The following is a 20,518-nucleotide window of genomic DNA, read 5'->3' on the forward strand; positions in this document are numbered from 1 at the left end:
AATAAAAGGCTTTCTAGTAAGACCAACTTCAACACAAAGGTCCTTAAACTGAAATGCAATGAAAAAGGACCCAAAAATTTACCACCATTCTCCCACCAACCAAAAGGGAACACAAGAAATAAAATCAAAATCGGTCAAAGGTATTCCCAAGTCAGAATTCTGGAAAACACCAAGTATCCATTCTTAGCACAAAGAAACCACTTGATTTTAGTGAATCTTTCTTCTTCAATTATGCAGTCAGTGCATCAAGCTGTTTACAAGGGCCAACTTAATCCTCTTCACGAGGGATCCCTGATCCTTCCTAAAACATAACCTAGAATCTGATCTTCATTATCTAAATGGATGATGATATCATTTTTTTTTTTTTTGATAGGTAATAAGTGTGGTTATATTGAACAAAAATAATAAAATCATTTAGTTCATGATGATGAACACAAAGGAACAATGAAAGGAAAAGTACAAAAATCAAAAGGCTAGTCTAAGAGAAACAAGGAACTCTATATTGGATGAACAATCTGAGGAACCCTAAAACCTAGACAAATAAAAAAGAGTGCACTGGCACAAAGCTTATAGATTATCCAATGAATTTTTGGTATCAATTCTTATATATATTGTTTTCCATTCTAATACTTCATCTGAGAACAATTACCCTAAACTGAAACACAATGAAAAAGAACCAAGAAATTTTTCCCATGATAAAAGACCAATTTCTTCTTTTTTTTTTCTGATTAGTATGATGAAAGAATGCTGTTACTTATTAAAAAAAATGATAAAACACCAAGGTTACGGTGAATGCGGAATAACACAGTACCCAGCTGGCAGGATGGAGTTGATTTGGTTGTGTACTATGGAAATACCACAGTAGTATCCAGTGGCAAACCAAGAGACGCCATGTCCTGGAAAGTAATGGTAATTGAGTCACTATGACTCTAAGAAATCGAATTTTCTTTGAGGGCAGGATGTCGCCAGCACAACAGACTATCAAGGAAAGGTACAACACTAAGCTCAATCGCATCAAGAATAGGCTCGATATCATGCACTAGACCATAATTCACTTCCCAAAGTTGCTGCCATCAGGTAACTTCAATTCAAGTTTTTGTAAAGTGATCAGTATCTAGAGATTAATCTGAATGCTCTAAGCTGATTTGAGAAGCATTTAGCCAAAACCATTAATTTGTAGCTACATTGTCCATGTTAAACTACACGAGTAACCATGATTTATAAGGAATTAGCAGATTTGACTTTTGAGGCCACTAAAGCAGTAATTGTATAAACACTGGTTCAGAAATTGGTTTAGCTAGGCATTTTCACGAACATTTTATATGAAACAATATCATAAGCTAATTTTATAGATCAGTCTCCCAATTCAAAGTCTCTATTTCCATACCCATAACAACAATCCACAACCCATTCAAGCAAAAACTACCATACCCGCAAAAAACAACACATGTATGTAGGTACTGTGTTTGCATCACCCCATAACTTCCAACTTCCAGAATTAATCCACCAATACTAACAGTAACAAAAAGGTTGATATGGGCAACAAACAAATGATCCTAGGTTGTAGAAACACCATTTACCAGTAACTAAAATGAAAAGAAAAGAAAAAAAATGTAACTTTTTTGAGATGTAACAATCTAGTACACATTTTCATTCATGAAATAGCATATATAGTTCCATCACATACTTTATGATACATAATAGTCACAGAGTCAGCTAACATGATAAATATCTTGTCCCACCAGTAACTCACATTTTCCTTCTACTTTACCATCATTCTCCCACCAACCCAAAGGGAACACAAGAAATAATTAAAATAAAGAACAAGGACCTTAACTGAAACACAATGAAAAAGAACCCAGAAATTTTTTTTTCAAAGATAAAAAACCAATGTCTGTTGCAATTCAAAATAGAAATAAAAGAAGAGAACCTAACCTTTCCTCTTCTTCCTTCTATCTTTCAACTCCCAAGGTAAGGTTACAGTGAGTGTTGAAGTAAACAGTTCCCAGTTGGCAGAATAGAGCTGCATAGCCTTCAGTCTTGAACAATGGAAATGGTGTTGTTGTACATTTGTATTGTATTGTACCCAGTGGCAGTGGCAGTGGTTAACCATAACAAAAAGCAACCAAGCTTTCTTTGTGGGGTAGGAGGATATGGTTCAGCCCAACTGACTATTCAAGCCCATACACCTCAAGATTGGCCCATTTTGTTCACTAGGAAAAACCCAGCTTCGGATTTTCCCTGGGTAGCTTTGGTTCTTAACTTCTCATGTGGATTGTGAAAATTTTGGAGATATTTCTGCAAAACCTTCCCCTTTTTTTTTTCTTTTTTTTTTCCTCTCTCTTGTCTTAAGGAAAGAAAAGTTAATTCCAGGTTTCTCTATAAAGCTACAAAGTTTGCCAGTCGTTTGGAATTTTCTAAATTAATTATTTTTTATTTTTTTGAGGAAACTAAATTAATGAATTGATAGCAGTGCCATTGCCAACTAACCACAGAATGATTATAACAATAAAACATTTGACCATTAATTAGATTTAATTATAAAAATTCAAAACACTTTATTTCCTCTTTTTTAATTCCTTAACAATTATTAGGTTATTAAAAGGGTGTAACAATCTCAAAGCAATTTTTTTTTTTTTTGAGAAAACAAATTTCAAAGCATTTTATAACTCCAATTCGGCTTGGTTGGGACTGAGTGGGTTAGTGGGCGAATACTTGTGTAAATATATATATATATATATATACACACACATGCACACAATTTTCCCAAATGGGCATTCCATTACAGTGTATCTGTTCAAGTATTCATGCCTCTTAAACTCATTTGACTTCCACAAAGTTGTGATCTGGGTTGCATATGTGATGATGGAGCTTGGAAACCTGACAAGTTTCATCTGGGATTTGGTTGTAATAGAAATTAATAATTATTCATAGGTTGAATGCATAAGCAAAGCCTTGAAACACATCTCTTTGGCATTCATGTTGTCCTGACATTTGTGTTGGTTTAGAATTCATAGTTCTATACATCACAGGGAAATCTGCCCACCTAGAATAACCTTTTTCAAAATAAAAATACGTACCACATTCTTTAATGAGTGACACTGTTTCTAGTTTAATCCTTTATCAACAGAGACTATACTGAACTGAACACAAGAGGTAGAGAATGCACACATGTTTAGAAATCATGTTCAGTATTATATGGTGCAACACCATTAGGTTTCTCTTGATATCATATTCTTCGTTTGGGAGGTAAAGCATTTGGTTCCAAGTGCCAAGAGCTTTCTGGAATGTCATATTTCCCAATTCCAGGAACTCTAAAAGCAAGAATTCGGTGAGAGAAACCAAGCATCTTTGATTGGGAAACTGGATGAGTGACATCAAACCCATCAATTTGTAGCCTATAGAAGAAAGTCAGGCAACCCTTCACCTCCTCCAGCCTGGCAATTGTTATCTCATCCCTTTCGTGTAAGTCTGACAGAATTTCGACAACCTGACATTGGTAATTTTCATAATCAGAACGCTTCCATTTGCAATTCCAGTTCTTGTACATGGCCCAAATCTCACCTTTTAGCGGGTAAATTTCGTAGATTGGCTCAACAGTACTTTTTTGGCAGTTAACATTGTAGGAGAACTGTGACATTTCAAGGTTGACACTAGCTCCACTAACCTTAAATTTCCCACAAACTATGGGTAGGTTTTCTTTCTTCCAGTCAATCTCATGGTCAAGAATGGGGAGAGGTTCTAGGAAAGTCACACATACTTGGCTCTCAGAAATTATATCATCTATTCTGGTGTACTGCCGTGGCAAAAAATCTTTTCCACTGTTCACAGCCCATACCTGACCTGTGGCAAAATCATTTAATGACCAACTAGGCTTCAAAAGTTTGTCTTGTGGAGATGATTTTGGGGAAGGAAGTCCTCCCAATGGAATAGAGCTAGGAAAACTACTAGCATTCCCATTCTTTGGTGCCTTTTGGGAGTCAATAATCTCCTGAAACATACTATCAGGCAAGGCCAGCTGATCAAGCTCAAACATCCCATCAACAACTTTATCAATTTCTCCACCCTTAAACCTATATGCCGGGATATTATGAGAGAATATATACAGATTATCCGGGGAGATATGGAAAGTGACAGGACTCCCTCCAATTTTTTGTCTCTCAAAGATGCTTCTGAAACCATCTACTTTCACCAAACATGCACCATCTGCACCTAAATATTTTGAAAAATCTGAGAGAATTTCAACTAACTCAAATTTACATCCTTTTACAAAACTAAGATCATGGGCCCATTCATGAAGGTTCCAATCCTTATACAGTGCCCAAATCTCACCTCTTTTGGGGTAAATATCAAATTGTTCATCCGTGACGCCATGAATCCATGAGCATTTGTAGGATGAGACCACTGGCCAGCTCTCTCCATCATTCATCTCTGGATTCAAATCAAATGACCCACAAGCAACAGGTAAGCCAGCATCACACCATCTTCTCTCACCAACACTAATAGGGATTGGCTTTAACCATGTAACAAGAACTGATCGTGCTAATTTGCAAGCAACTCGAGCATACCGAAAACTATGAGGTAGATTTGCTCTATATTGAGCACCCCAGATCTGACCTACCTTGAAATGCTCAGGTTTTCTGTCATTCTCAAAGGTATAGTAGTCCTGACAAGGCCTTTTCTGTGCCAAAGGTTTTGAAAAACAAGAAAAATTCTCCTCCAAACTGATGGGCTGTGATGTTGACAAATTTATATCGTCTATAGACAAATCTGTGTCCCCTCTAATGTTCCCTCTAGAATTCAAATCCTCAGGAACCTTACTGGATGATTGTTGACAAATAATTCTATCATGTTGCTGCTCAACATCAAGAGAATTTTGAAGTTTGAATCCCAAAGTTCCAATGTCTTCTGAAAATATCATAGTTTTTCTACAGCTGCCACCCAAACTTTGGCCTGAAAAACCACTCTGACACACAGAAGAGTTTTGAGCATTGCTCATTGCTTCCGTACTTGCAATATTTTGACAGGATAATTCTCTTTTATTAAAAGATTGATTATCCCCCCAAAAAGCTTTTCTTGTCAAATCATATGCAGAACGTTTCTCGTGGTCAGATAGAATGGAGAATGCATCTGCTACAAGTTTCAGAGCCAATTCAGTGCCAGGAAATGTTTTCTTGATTGGTTGCAGCAATGTGAGGAGCCATTGGCAACGAGATTTAACAGCATCCATTGTAGAATAAGGTTTAAGCTGAAGAACCCAGTAGTAATCAATTCCATAACCAGGAACCGTTATATTGGAAGCAGATAGCATGTCACAGACAGTCATCATTGAGCTAATGTTATCAACTGCTGGAAAAAGCCGTTGTGCCTTGAGTAAGTTAAACCTGGCACCAGTATAGTCTTTACTACTAATAATTTTTTGTTCAGCATCTCGCTGTTCTAGAAGAGCCTTCACTCTATTTTCGTTCATGTCTGGCATCCTCTAAATATCCTCAAATTCAGTAACCAACTCCAAATGATCCCAAATTTAGTGATTCCAAATCAGCCAAGTATTGAAACTGCAATCAAAGCGATAGATGAAATTGACATCAACAATGAGGAAAATGTATAACTTACAATGTGGAAAATTATCACTAGCAAGAGTTAGAAGAGGTTCTTAAGGCAATATTTACCAACAAAAACATCATTGTTCATGGGCAGCCTAAGGGAAACATCATCATTGTTTCCATGTGTACAATAAGAATCATCTTTGTAAAACCTCTATCATGACAGATAATTATAAAATGATTACAATAAGAATCACCCTAACAGAGACATTACCAAAACAAATGCATTATTGCAAACTTTTGAAAGCTACAAAAATATTCCACCCCACTAGGCTGTAAGAAATTTAACACAAAATTTAAAATAAAACCACCTAAAGTTGCCTCTCAGCAAACCCACAACAAAGGCTTCCTGTGTGTGTGTATATATATATATCTACTGCCCATATTTGTATCATTTAGTTAACCTCAACTCATGCTTTCGTATGGTGATCAGTACCCAGAGATTAAAACCAAAAGCTGAATGCTCTAAGTTGATATGAGAAGCATTCAGTCAAAACCATTAATTTCTAGCTACTTTTTCCATGCTAAACTATACAAGAGTAACTATGTTTTATGAGGAAATTAGCAAAATAAAATTTCAATTATGGATTAGCAGATTTGACCTATGAGGCCACTGAAACAGAAAACTGAATAAACACTGGTTCATAATACAATACTTGTTTTAGATAGGCATTTTCACGAACATTGTATGTGAAACAATATCATAAACTAATTTTATAGATCAGTCCCATCAAAAAAATATATATTATTGATCGGTCACACAATTCAAAGTCTCTATTTACATACCCATAACAACAATCCTCAACCCATTCAAGCAAAATACCAGAACAACAACAACAACAAAAAATGACCCCCAAAAAAAAAATATAACTTTCTAAAGATATAATAATCAAGTTCACATTTTCATTCATGAAATAGCATATATAGCTCCATCACATACTTTATGATACATCATAATCACAGAATGAGCTAAGTTAACATGATATATATCATGTCCCACCAGTTTCTCACATTTTTCCTTCTACTTTACCACCATTCTCCCACCAACCAAAAGGGAACACAAGAAATAAATAAATAAAATAAGCAAGAACAAAAACCTTAACTGAAACACAATGAAAAAGAACCCAGAAAGTTTTTTCCAAGACAAAAGACCAATGTCTGTTGCAATTCAAAATAGAAATAAAAGAAGAGAACCTTAACCTTTCCTCTTCTTCCTTTATCTTTCAACTCTCAAGGTTACAGTGAGTGTTGAAGTACACAATTCCCAGTTGGCAGAATGGAGCTGCTTTTAGCCTTTACCATGTAAATGCTGTGTTGTAGTTTGTATCCAATGGCAGTGGCAGTGGCAGTGGCAGTAGCTAACTAAGGGGCCACCTTATGAACCACCCAAGCCCAACTATCCAAGCCCATTTACCTCAGGACTTGGCCCATTTTGTTCACAAGGAAAAAACAAAAGAAGCCCAGCTTTGGATTCTCCTTTGGTTCACCATCTCTTTTTATCTTTTTTTTTTTTTTTTTTGGGTAAATAATGATATTTTTATTAACAAAGCCAGAGTTCATACATGTATTGACATATATACTAGGCTAGAGTAGGATTTTTATTTCATATATAAATAAAAAAAAATAAGGTAACATGTCCGTTAGCATCTACAAGAGTCCAAGAAAAGATAGAGTTGATGGATTAAAGTCCTTAATAAGAAATTATGATCTAACCCATTAAAGGATACGAGGATAAAGGAAAATGATACAATAATAAACTTGCAAAGAAGAGCTCCGATATCAATTACAATTTACAACCAAATGAAAATCCAAGCCAAGGTGTAAGTCTAAAATGTTAATAGAGTCAATAACAACTTTGGCATCTCCTTATCCCCTTCAAAGTAGGCAGTCTTGCAGCCTTGGGGAATAGCAATTCACATTCTTGTTCTTATGGTTTTCTTTCTTTCTTGTGACTATCTCTAGGGCCACCTGTCATTGTCATTTTATCAAAGTGGCACAATATCACGTGTAATTTATGAGAGTTTTGTTAGAAATATTACAAATTTGAACATTTAAAATTTATAAATGTGTCCCCAATTACAAAAATAAATAAATAAAAAGAGTAATTTCAATATTCATTAACTACATTTTCTTTTTAGTAAGATTTGAAGTAGCCTTGGCATTTTTCATTTTTTAAATATAAGTATAGATATGAAAATGGATCTTTTACATATTCAAAGTTGTATAAATTGGCACTTTATTTAAAAAATTTAAATAACGTGATAGTTTGTATCTTGTACACAATTTGATTTTTATAAAATGAAAAGTTTTCAAATAATATGAATCCCCCAAGAAATAAGTGAAAACCTTCAATAATTTAGGAGTCACACTTTGTTCGCTCAAGAGATTCTAAATGGATGGAAGTGCTTTAATCAAGTTAACGTTAGGGACCAAAATCTAATTTTTAAATAAAAATGGGCAAAAAATCATAATTACCATAAACTTTAAGGATGTAATTTGTAATTTAATTTTGAATTTAATTGAGAAAATTAAGGTTCAATAATTGTAACTAAGTTTTGTTAAAAGAAAGAGCATGTGACTGATATAGTCTTTGTAATAGGTTTTTTGAGGGTATGTGTGTATATGGGTCGAGTTGGAGAATTTTTTCAACCCTACCTAACTTTGACGAGTTGAAAAATTCCCAGTCCAACCCATTACACATGTAGAAATCAACCAAACCCAACCTACATGAGTTGATGGATTGTGTATAAATATTTTATACCTTGTAAAAAATTAGGCTTCCATCAATTATTAAACAAAATTTTCAATAAATTATTACATTTTCATATAATGTGCTTAATTTATATTCCAAATAAAATTTCAACCCAACCTAACCCACCAAAACCAACCCAAAACATCTGGTCGGGTCCGTTTCATCAGGTTGATGGATTTGATGCACACCCTAACTTAGGTGGTAATAAACAATAAAATATTACTAAATAATTAAGATATAATTCTTAAAGAATTGTCAAGAGTCTTATAAGTTATAACTCTAGTAGGTATTTCTTAGTTTTTTCAACATGAACATCTAGAGTTCAAACCTCATCTCTAATTATTAAATTAAAAAAAAAATCAAATCAAATCAAATTTTGCTGTCTATACAAACAGCAAAATTTGATTTTGATTTTGATTTTGATTTTTTTTAGCCGTGTTTTTTAATAACGCAGCTAAAAAAACATGATTATTGGTCGCGTTTTTAGTAGCGTATGTGAGTTAATTATTTAATTAAGAGAGAGAGAGAAAGACAGGGAGGTGAGAGAGAGAGAGAGAGAGAGAAAACGCGGGTAAGAGAAATGGAGCGAGTGGACAGGGATGAAATGTCGCTACTATTTAGTTTAAAAGTTTTGTAACAGACAAAAATTAAAAAACTCTCGTTTAAAGGGTTAAAAACAGCAAATACAGCCTCCTCCAAATGCGCATCTCCTCCATCTCCTTTTATTATTAACCATAAGCCCATAAACTAATCACCATTTTATTAACTTAAATTAATTTTAATCTTATTCTTCCCAAACTAAACACCGAGAAAATTTGTTTCTCTCTTTCTCTTTCATTCTTGACTGGAAAACGATTACATTATCCGATAATTCATTGCTCTACAAAACTCAAAAAGAGATTAGCAGCCACAGATTTTCCCAAATGCATTTCTCAAAACTCGACGATTCTCCTATGTTCCGCCAACAGGTTTTTTTTTTTTCCTTGTTCAAATTTTAATATACTAATTACTAAATCATTATTGTTGTTAATCTATGCACTAATATTAATCAACCATGATTTTTTATTCAATTAGCATTAACCATGTCAAACGCATTCAGCATTGTGAGTTTGTCCTTAATTAGCATTTGATTAGAAATTATTGTTTTGGTATAATGCAGTTACAAGGCTTGGAAGAAAATACTGAATCATTGAGGACAAAATGTGCTAAGTTTTACAAAGGATGTCGAAAATATACGTAAGCTCATACATACATACATTATATATTCCATTATTGTGGTTTGGCTTGATCACAATTTAATCCACAAATTTTCAATTGCTACATTTGTTGAAATTGTTAAGATTTTGTCCAAATTAATTGTTTAAGGATACTTTGGATGGAACTCTTATGATTTCATTTTAGTCAAAACCTTTGGGGGCTAAATGTAACAATGGAAAATTTGTGGACTAAATTTTGATAGGACCAAACACAAGGAAGTTGATTGTAAATTTTTCCTCTTTTTAAACCATCTTATGTGCTTTTAACTTTCTTTAATTTTCAGAGAAGGGCTTTCAGAGGGGTATGACGTGGACGTTGCTTTTGCAAGTTCCTTAGAAAATTTTGGAGGAGGGCATTATGATCCTCTTTTTGTTGCTATGGGAGGTATGTCCCTTTGATTTGTTTTCTACCTTCAAAATATGTTTAAAAGGTCAAAGATCACAAAAAACTAGCTCTCACTTTTGTGGGGGTCTGGGAGGGGTGGTTGGAAGGCAGCCTCACTCTTCAAATTTTTTTTTTAAAGCTCATTCCTAGACTCAAACCCATGACCGATCCCTCCAGACATGTATACAAAAATAAACTTTGATATGATATTTTTAGTTTTTTACTTAAGATGATCACAGCAAAAGATATATATTACCCTTTAATCAACGTTAGAGATGTTCAACCTATATAAAGCATGCACTATTGTTGCATTGCATTGCTGTAGGTTAAATAGGTTAGAGATTGAGTATAGTAAGACTTATGTATGTGGTTTGTACTTTTAGGCTAGTGAATGAGCTACACAAGCCCAAGCCAGACAAATTTTGCTTCGATTCTTCTATGGCAGCTTATTATGTACCCTTCTTTTTGGCCAAACTTTATGTGTGTGTGTATATATAAAAAATAGAGAAGTTATGTGAGTGGGTATGAGGTTTTGTTATATGGTATATTCCTTAAGATTCTCTTTATATATTTAGATTTTTAGCTCAACAAAATTTGCATCTATATTAAGGTATTAGTTCGTTGAATTAGATAGTAGAGTAAATGCATATATTAATAATCTATAATTATGCATTAATTATTTATATTAAATGAATTTATATGATTATTTTTTAATTAATATATAAGAAACAATTTTTATTTGGAATAATAATAATAATATGAAATTCTTCCTTATATTTAGTTGTTTTGATAACAATTGACATACAAGCCATCTAAAATTAAATATTTGTGAATTCACTAAAATTAATCTTAATCATTTAGATTTCCATTATATATATATGTGTGGAACCAACATTATAGTCTTTATTCTATGTAATTAAAAAGATAATTGATAGGATAAATACATTTATTTTGTTATATTAATTAATCTAAGTGATGCATTAGTTATTAAGTATAATGAACTTTTTTCTCAAAAAAAAAAAGTATAATAAACTTTTGATGTCATTTTTCTAAGATTTATATGAGAAACAATTGATTTGAAATATAGAATTCTTGCTCAAATTTAGTTGCTTTTGCAACAATTGAAACAAAGTCCAACAAAAGAAAAAATAAATTTAATAACACACAATAAAAAATATTATAAAAAAGGCTAAAATGAAAAATTCACTCTCTAAGTTTCACTAGAATTTATTTCAGTCATCTAACTTTACTTTTGTTTATTTCAATTGTGTAAGTTTCAAGTTTATTCAATTAAGGCATCCATCAATTTACGTTAATTTTTTTATAAAAAAAAATTGGAAAATATTTTTCAATCATTAATTGGATATTTTTTTTAATTAAAAAAAATTTGAAGAAAAAATTAAAAATTTGGTCAATTAAATGCAACATTTATCAAAATTTGATGGAAAGACCTTAATTGAATAAACTTGAATTTTTTTTTTTGGAGGGGGGGGGGGGAGAATCATATAAACTTTAAACTTATATAACTAAAGTGAATAAAAAATTAGAGGACCGAAATGAATTCTAGTGAAACATAAAGAATGACTACTGCATTTTAGCCAAAAATAATTTAAGGATATTTGCATTTTATTATATCAAAACAATATTTACATTCTTGAGTAGGCACGAAGTATGTGTATTGGTATTAGTCACTTTATCAAGCAATTTCAAGTTTGCAAACACATATGGTATAATAAAATTACTATATTACTTTGTCTTTCTATTTTATTTATAAAATAAAATAATAAAGATTACAAAATTTTTATAAGGAAAATTATTGAAATATTTTTTTTACATATGTGCCAACCAAATGAGCTCTCTTTGAAATATTTGACTGGTAACTGATACTTCTATCTGTCAAAGCTCAATATGTTTGTTTATTTGGTGTTAATTTGTTTTTTTTTTTTTTTTTCTTAGGCCCTGTTATGACCAAATTCACACTTGCTTTTAGAGAAATTGGGACATACAAGGAAACTCTTCGGTCACAGGTAGTAATTCTTGTGCTTTTGTTAGTATTGTTGTTATTGTTTCTCTTCTTACCCCAGTTCTGTACTGTAATTTTGTGTTGCTTACTGACCATTTGGAATATATTTGGGAAGCAATCTTGCTGCTGTTTCATTGTTTCTAGCTGCTACCATCTTCCATATATCATTATTTACTGAACATTATATGCCTTGTTTTATGGAATCAATATTTCTTGTAAAGGTAGGTTAATCAGAGAAAAAGTAATTGACAAACAGCACTTTTCTTCACTGTACCTGTTAGCTTCAACCATCTTGTGTATTTATTCTTTCTTTGATACTTCTTGTGAAGCAATATGTATTGCTTATATGGAGTTGCATTTACTAAGGATATTAAAAATAGAGAAAACCATGCAATTGCTATCTTCAACCGTCTTGTCTATAGGGAATTGTTTGACTGATGATGCTTCACTGACTATCTTTAACTGGCTTTGTCAGGTAGACCACATGCTAAACGATCGGTTGCTAAACTTTGTCAATGATGACCTCCATGAGGTTAAGGTATTGTGTGTTTTGAATACATGCTTAATAGATTAGTAGCATATTTGATTTACACTTAAGCAGGGTGACTCAAAATATTTGCCTTTTATTAAAGACAATTTTCTAATCTTTACCCCTTCTGTATTGCATGGGTTTGCCTCAACAGCTTTAGCACATGCATACATGAAATACAGATTTAAAGAATTTTATGTTCTATTACATTGTTATATATCCTATATCTTTGATTTTCTCCTATACTTGGAAGTTTTTTTTTTTTTTTTTTTTTAAACCATATTATATGCACTTCTTCCACTTGACAGACCTTGATTACTTCGTCATTTGAAAGTTTTACATAACATCTCATTATGTTATGTAAAATCATAGTCATGGTTTTGACACAAATATGCCACTCTTTTAATGACTAACTTATGCACCATATTTTACAGACTTTGGGATAGTGTTATGGTTGTGTGGCATTCAGGATATTCTCTTTGTGCATGTGTGTGCGCACTTTCTCCTTGCATGTAACTTCTGTTGGTTAAATAGCATAATTTCATCATCACCCGTTTACATAGCCTTTTCTTATCCGTATCACATGCCTGAGAAAATTCCATATTTCCTTTTGCAATGAGTAATCTTTTTTTTTTTTTTTTTTTTTGATAACTCAATAAGTAATCTTTTGTTTATGCAGGAAGCTCGAAAGCGTTTTGACAAGGCTTCCGTTGCATATGAACAGGTGGGTTTCATTTCTGAAAATCCCACAATAAAACTTTAGAAGTTTCATAGTATTATAATCTTATATTCTTGATTGTTACTTCTGCAACTGGCTTATTATTCTTATTTTTTCAATTATGTTCTTTCATTAGAGAGGGATGTCTTTATCCACTCAAGGTGCCTTTTATCCTTTATAAGTTAGATATTTCGCTTTAAATTTGCATCTTTCTTATGCAAAGTGGTTTCATGAGTAAGATTATAAAAAATGATTAATTTTTGGGGATTATCATATTGTTAGTTCATTTCTTGGTTTGAATTGTTATAGAACAAGCAGGAGAGACTGCAAATGGGAATTGATGCTTGAATATGTTGGTATACCCACTTGAGATACCCAGAATTTTGGGTATGTCACTGGGTGGGCAGATTTACATGTCACTTGATTTTTAAGACACGCTACTAAAACGCAGGGTTGTCTGATGTATATTTTATACTGTTCCATCTGGAAGTAGAATGACTTGATTCCTAAGTTAATTCATAGATTGCTAAATTGACTAAATATTTATTCAACATTCGAATGAAGTAGACAAGCTTCTGTAAATTCAATTTGGAGTTGCAGCAGTTGTTCTAAATGAAATCAATTGCTGGATTGTAGAGAGAATTTTATGAAGTAGATGCTATTGGTTCCAACTTCCAACTTGTATCTCATGACTGCGAATTTAAAACCAATTTCTTTCTGTGCCACAGACACGTGAGAGGTTTATGTCATTGAGGAAGAGCACTAGGATGGATGTTGCTTCTGTCATAGAGGAGGTAAATCCAATATTTGTTTATCCTGATTAGAGTACCTATCCTTTTGGTGCATAGATTGATCAGATAATTTGTCATGGGTAACCATTATCCTTTCAAATCTAATTTGGTAGAGAGACATTCCAGGAATTTCATGCTGCTCGGGCTTCATTTGAGCAATCCCGCTTCAATCTGGTAACTTAATTTTCACAAGGATATGTTGGTTTAACATAATTGCAGTGCATAAACAATTGGGCTTTACTCATATAGCATACTTTTATGTCCAGCTCAGTACCCTCTGCAATGTTGAGGCCAAAAAGAGGTTTGAGTTTTTGGAGGCTGTTAGTGGTATGATGGATGCTCATCTTCGATACTTCAAACAGGTATGTAAGATTATAATATGATACCAACTGATTTGGTCTGCGAAATGTGTGAAATATTGAATTTTTGCTGCTTCTGATTCTTTTCTATTTTTCTGGCAGGGATATGAACTATTGCAGCAGATGGAGCCTTTTATTCATCAGGTTTGTTATCAACAAATTTTTTCTATAAGTTGACGGTATAATCCAAATCATCTGGATAATAAATACAGGTTTCTCTTATAAGTAAAATTTTGTAATAATTTGCAATGATGAAACTAGTAGGTATAACAGATAGCTCACCACAGTGCTAGCTCAAAAGCTTGATAACTTATCTTCCTCACAAGTCACGTGAATGCTCCCCAGAAGATTAAAGAAAGAAACAGTCTTGGATTTTTCCATCTATTATGCTGAACACTTATCTTTCAGCAGTTTGTATGAAACAGCAAAAAAAGTCAAGTTGTTGAAGTTTCTTGCCATTAACTTCCAGGGGTTCTATGTTTTATTTCTATTAAGTTTCATTTTTTTATTTTTATAAGGGAAAAATGTCAAAGTTCAGTTCATTTGTGTCACAGGTTTTGGCTTATTCACAACAGTCGAGAGAAAGATCCAACTATGAGCAGGATTCACTCAGTGAAAGGATGCAAGAGTACAAAAGGCAGATTGATCGAGAATCTAGGCACTCCTTGAATGTGTATCACGTTTCTTCTAATGGAGATTATAATCATGGTATGCAACCTTATACTAAGACATCAAATAAAGTGATTGAGGCAGCAATGCAATCTGCTGCTCAGGGAAAGGTATTTTCTGACACGATTTTTCTTCCACATTTTCTATTAATATAAGCTTTTTGTTTACAAAACAAACGTAACTTAGTGTCCTTTTAGGAACAGTTTATTTAGCTGAAATAGAAATTTTTTTTACTGAAAATACTATAGATAAAGGTAAAAATTAACTGAAATAGTACAGTGGAACTCATGAATAATATCAAAAAGTGCAGTAAGACTCATGAATAGTAGCAAAAATAAGCTGAATAGTAAAATAAGCTGGCAAAAATAATCAATGATAAACGCACACTTAATTTTTTGTTTTCTTAATAAAAAAGTTTCTTTGTTCTGCATCTATAGCTGAAAGGTATAAATTTTCAGGTTCAAACCATTCGACAAGGCTATCTTTCAAAACGTTCCTCCAACTTGAGGGGTGACTGGAAGAGAAGGTTTTTTGTTCTTGATAGTCGAGGGATGCTGTATTACTATCGCAAACCATGGAACTGGTCATCTGTAAGTCACTATTAACTTAATATTCTTTCTCTTATAATCTTATCTTGGTTATGACTTATTAGTAACTTTTTAACATACCATTTTTCAGTCTGGGAGTCCAACTTCTGCACAGAGGAATAGTTCCTCTGAAAACAGTTCTGGGATTCTTAGTCGGTGGCTTTCTTCTCATTACCATGGTGGTGTACATGATGAAAAGTCCGTTGCACGTCATACAGTGAACCTACTGACATCAACAATTAAGATAGATGCAGATCAAACAGATTTAAGGTTCTGCTTCAGGATTATTTCACCATCTAAGAACTACACACTGCAGGTACTTTTCCTAAATGCAGCTAGCTTGACATCTTGTTTGGCTTTTCATTGTCTGAACTGATGGTGTACTAATATAAACCTTGCTGTTATTATTGCCTGAATTTTTCGCAGCAGATTCTAAATTTTATTTCCTTTGCAATGCAGGCAGAGAATGCACTGGACCAAATGGACTGGATTGAAAAAATAACTAGCGTAATTGCTTCCTTATTGAGTTCCCAGCCTCCTGAGAAAGTAAACATTTATTTTTTATTTTTTAATTAATTTCATTGCAGAAATATGTGTTTCTATAGTCATTGTAATGGATATACCAATTATATTTAGAGTCTGTGTACTTCACCTTTGGGAAGCGATTCTTATGGCTTTACCAGCGAGAGTGATTCTGATTGTGATCAGAATACATCGAAGAAAATCCACTGTAATAATCATTTACGTGAATCTAGAAGTTTGCAACAATACAAGTACAGTATGAGAAAAGAGAAGCCAATTGATTTGCTCAGAAGGGTTTGTGGGAATGACAAATGTGCTGATTGTGGTGCGCCTGAACCTGACTGGGCATCCTTGAACCTTGGTATTCTTATATGCATTGAATGCTCTGGTGTTCATCGTAATCTTGGTGTACATATATCAAAGGTAAGTTTTCCAGGCTTGTATTGAGCACTATCTCATTCTATGTTGCGAAAAAAATTATTCATGTTCGTAGTAGTTCTAAATTAAAGCCTGAGGCTAGGATTTAGGAACTTTGATGCGTGTGGCTCAAAATCTCATTGAGAGTCTCAATGTAAAATAACATTTTATTAAAGACACAGAAGGACCCTGCAACTTCCAGTACTTTGATGTGTAAAATGACAGGACTGATTCGGGTTCAATAGTGAGAGCTTTGGAAAGCAAATTAGGCCTTTATGAAAGTTCTGTCTGGTTTGGTTCACAGTAGACAATAGTTTAAGAAAAAAATGAAAGGAGAATTGATTGAAAGAGGCAAATTAGAATAACAATGTGAGTGAGATAGAGACATAACAGAACCTGCGAAGAAGAGAAATGTCAGGCAACCTGAATAAAACTATAAGCTATGAATTCCAAATAATCTAACATACCCTTTAAATACCCTCGATGAGAGAATTGCCTTCAAAACCTTGAACCAGATTTTTTTTTTTTTTTTTAAAAGGCCTATGATATAATAGAATTAGAAACTTTTTTTTTAAGGGAAACAAATCTGGCTATATGAAACCAGATGGACAAAAATATCCTATTTGTTTTTACTGCTGCAGTGACAATACTTATAAGACCTAAACAACTACCATGGAAAGTTTCACTGACTGAAATGTCTTCCTTATTTTCATAAAATCCAGATGCCTTGTACTGGGCTTTTAAATTGGATATTTCTTCTCTAGCAAGTCCATGGCTACAGCAGCTTCATATATATGTTTGTATGTCTGTATAAATAAAAACGCAAGTAATCAACCATCCTTTGAAGTTTCTAGTAGGCGAGACATGTTTCAATCTTGAGGATATCATTGCTGACCATATCTTAAGAATATTAAGTGTGATAACTAAATCATCCAGGGCAGGTAAAATTTAAGTTTTGGTTGGTGTTTTATTTATTTATTTTTTATTATTATTATTATTATGGTTAGGCTTCCTCTCAGTTGTCTTATAAATATTTTCATGATATCATGCTTTCTTCTATCCATTAATTCATGAAGCTTATGCGGATAACTTTTGACACAGGTAAGATCACTGAGGCTTGATGTAAAAGTTTGGGACCCTCCGGTGCTTAATTTGTTCAAGTCACTGGGCAATGTTTATGCAAACTCAATCTGGGAGGAATTATTGCAATCAAAAATTTCTTTTCAGACTGATGAAACGCGCAGAAGGTTAGTAATGCATAACTTGATTTAACTAAAACGTATTTGTTTTTATGCTGATGTGCCATTGGTTCTTTCCCTTGTAGCCTTTCCAAAATGGGTAGAAAGGACCTGTTGAATATGAAAAAACCCAGAAATGATGATCCTATTTCAGTAAAAGAGAAATTCATTCACTTAAAGGTATTCCTCTAACAAATTCAATTGCTCTCCTTGGGTACATGCTGCTAAAAAAATGGCACATGGCTGGTTACTCTTGCTGAACTGCCTAAGTTAGAGAACTGTAATATATTCATTTATAATAGCTTACATGTTGACCCTTTGTAATAGTCTCGCTGAAGCAATGGCGAGGTGATTCCTGATTAGTGATTACATGACCCTCTGCATTGTTTGCTCCCAAGGGAACATTTATATTAAAAAGAAATCACATCTGAGATTTTGAAAGAGACAAAATTTGGAACAACCAGTTAATCATGGATTTGTCTGTTGCAGAACCTTGTGAGATGACTAATTTTCCTGCTTATCACTTCCATGGTATTTACGTTATACACTTACGTTGTAAAAGCTGCATATAAGGTGGTATCTTGTGTAACAGCGGCATATAATGGGAAATTTTACCATGTAACGGATACATATAGCCTCCCTCTCACAGCACGTGGGTCCCACACATCAGTGGGTTCCACCTACTGTGAGAGGGAGGCTACATGTATCCGTTGCATAGTATACTTACATATAATGCCCCTCTCACATATTTGTGGACCCCACAAACATGAGAACAATCTCTATGTGTGAGGGGTGTCATATACAACTATTACATAAGTTATTAAATTCTTCAGTATGCTAATATGTCCATATCTTTTTGCCAAGAGCCTTTTAGTTCAACTGGCACCTCTTGGTATTTTCAACACAAACATGCAAGATTCAAATTTCCCCTTCCCCATTGTAACTATCCTTCTAGACATGTAGGATTCAAATCTCTATATATCCTTCTCTTTTGCTTGTGACAGGAAATAGGAGTAGATCAAGGAAAAGTAGTTAGGAAAAAGCAAGCTAGCTACAAGCCGAAAGAAGAGGAAACATGAGTAAAAAGCTTGGAAGTAAAATTTTCACTCCATGTTTTCCCTTGAAGAGAGTCTTCCACTTCCAAAAGAGCAGAACATGCTTATAGAAAATGATACTATAGTAGCCCTAGGTTGATGAATCACTTATTTTTCTTCGAGGAAAGACAACAACAAATCTCATGAGCCTAGTTATCAGGTTTCAATCGACCTGAAAAACGTATATAAATAAAATAAAACACATTCTAGGCAAGTACGTTTAGGTGGGATGTCATTTCAGACGTGCAAATTCAAATTCTGTTTACTTTGTTTAACTTTTGATGTGCTCGCCTGATAGGTTATCATTTAAGGCCTAGAATTGATGTTCCTCTAATTGCAGTATGCAGAGAAAGCCTTCGTTCGCAAGACAGACAATCATGATCTCCTTTCAGTGGCAGCCCAGGTGTGGGGAAGTGTCCGTGCTAATGACAAGAAAGCAGTTTACCGCCATATAGTCAGTTCTGAGGCAGATGTCAATGCTATTAATGGGCAAGCATTATTTAGTACGTCCAGAAGTCTGGCCAAAATAATGGAGTTAGAAGAACAGGATAGTGTTGAGTCCAACTTAGAATGTCTTGCAGGTGATTCTTCTTTGGACAAGGCCTCCTCGAGTAATTTGAGTTCACCACAAAGAAGTGAAGATCAGTGCACAGGGCACATTTCCGAGGACTGTTCTTTGCTTCACCTTGCCTGCCAAACTTCTGACATCGGCATGGTGGAGTTGCTATTACAGTATGGTGCAAACATAAATGCTTCTGATTCAAAAGGTCGGACACCACTGCATTATTGTAGTGTCACTGGGAGAACTGCAATTGCAAAAATGCTTCTTGCAAGGTGATTCTTTTTTCTTTCTCTTTTTCTTGCAATTGCTAGTCTGCGGTCTATTTATCTCTAGTCCATTCCACTATTGATATTAAATTCATGTCTACAATATTATCTGCAGGGGAGCAAATCCAAAAGCTGTTGACAGAGAAGATAATACCCCACTGAGTCTTGTATCAGAAACAGAATTCAACCGCGGTGTCCTTGCTCTCTTAACAGAGAAAAACAGATGATAGTATAATTGTGAACAACATATAAGAGACAAAATGGAAAGAGATTTTGTATTATACTACATAAAATTGAGAACTAGTTCCCTCTACATGGAAGGGCCAAAAGTTGTCGGACTCAGGACAGAACTGGCCTACTAGGTCATGTGTGTCTTTCCCCTTCAAAAGTGTATATTTAGTACAGTTTTCTGGTTGAGGGCTAAATAGAAGAAATTACTGTATCTGCCTAGTGGAGTTTGCCAGGCTCTTGCAATAATTTTTCCCAATATAGGCTATACTAGTCAGGAAATTTGGATGTTGTAGCAGCAAGTTATATTATCTTGTATATAGTTCAGGTTTTATATATTTGTGAGGATAGGTAGATTCATTTCAATCATGGAAGCTTGAAAATGTGCAAGGTGGTACTTCGAGGGCAAGTCATAACATCATTAGGGAAAACTTTTCTTTCATTTGGGAGCCACTAAAACTTCATCATGAATCATGACCAATGATGTTGATTGGTGACAGTAGTTGTAGATGAATA

General features: G+C 33.8%; 2 protein-coding genes across 9 annotated transcripts; one reads left to right on the plus strand and one right to left on the minus strand.

Moving 5' to 3' along the window:
- Positions 1-2,900: 2,900 nt before the first annotated feature.
- On the minus strand, positions 2,901-6,940 carry LOC115963203. Of its 4 annotated transcripts, none has more exons than XM_031082132.1 (2): positions 6,807-6,940; positions 2,901-5,558 (listed from the first exon to the last, which is right to left on the minus strand). In XM_031082132.1, the coding sequence occupies exon 2, from the start codon at positions 5,477-5,479 to the stop codon at positions 3,230-3,232; it is 2,250 nt and encodes a 749-aa protein (XP_030937992.1). In that variant the 5' UTR covers positions 5,480-5,558; positions 6,807-6,940; the 3' UTR covers positions 2,901-3,229. The 4 variants fall into 4 exon arrangements, with proteins under 4 accessions (XP_030937992.1, XP_030937993.1, XP_030937995.1 ...); XM_031082133.1 differs by having other exon boundaries at positions 6,801-6,940; XM_031082135.1 differs by lacking the exon at positions 6,807-6,940 and adding an exon at positions 6,393-6,427.
- Positions 6,941-9,281: 2,341 nt separating this feature from the next.
- Positions 9,282-20,338, plus strand: LOC115965280 (ADP-ribosylation factor GTPase-activating protein AGD1-like). Of its 5 annotated transcripts, XM_031084452.1 has the most exons (19): positions 9,282-9,326; positions 9,518-9,594; positions 9,899-9,999; positions 11,956-12,026; positions 12,498-12,560; positions 13,231-13,275; positions 13,998-14,063; positions 14,187-14,234; positions 14,327-14,422; positions 14,522-14,563; positions 14,974-15,198; positions 15,547-15,678; positions 15,767-15,991; positions 16,135-16,221; positions 16,312-16,620; positions 17,716-17,861; positions 17,939-18,032; positions 19,287-19,780; positions 19,890-20,001. In XM_031084452.1, the coding sequence occupies exons 1-19, from the start codon at positions 9,282-9,284 to the stop codon at positions 19,999-20,001; spliced, it is 2,478 nt and encodes an 825-aa protein (XP_030940312.1). The 5 variants fall into 5 exon arrangements, with proteins under 5 accessions (XP_030940312.1, XP_030940313.1, XP_030940314.1 ...); XM_031084453.1 differs by lacking the exons at positions 9,282-9,326; positions 9,518-9,594; positions 9,899-9,999; positions 11,956-12,026; positions 12,498-12,560 and adding an exon at positions 13,003-13,063 and having other exon boundaries at positions 19,890-20,338; XM_031084454.1 differs by lacking the exons at positions 9,282-9,326; positions 9,518-9,594; positions 9,899-9,999; positions 11,956-12,026; positions 12,498-12,560 and adding an exon at positions 13,022-13,042 and having other exon boundaries at positions 19,890-20,338.
- Positions 20,339-20,518: the final 180 nt, after the last annotated feature.

This window comes from Quercus lobata, chromosome 10, assembly GCF_001633185.2.
Source record: "Quercus lobata isolate SW786 chromosome 10, ValleyOak3.0 Primary Assembly, whole genome shotgun sequence".
Classification (NCBI taxonomy): domain Eukaryota; kingdom Viridiplantae; phylum Streptophyta; class Magnoliopsida; order Fagales; family Fagaceae; genus Quercus; species Quercus lobata.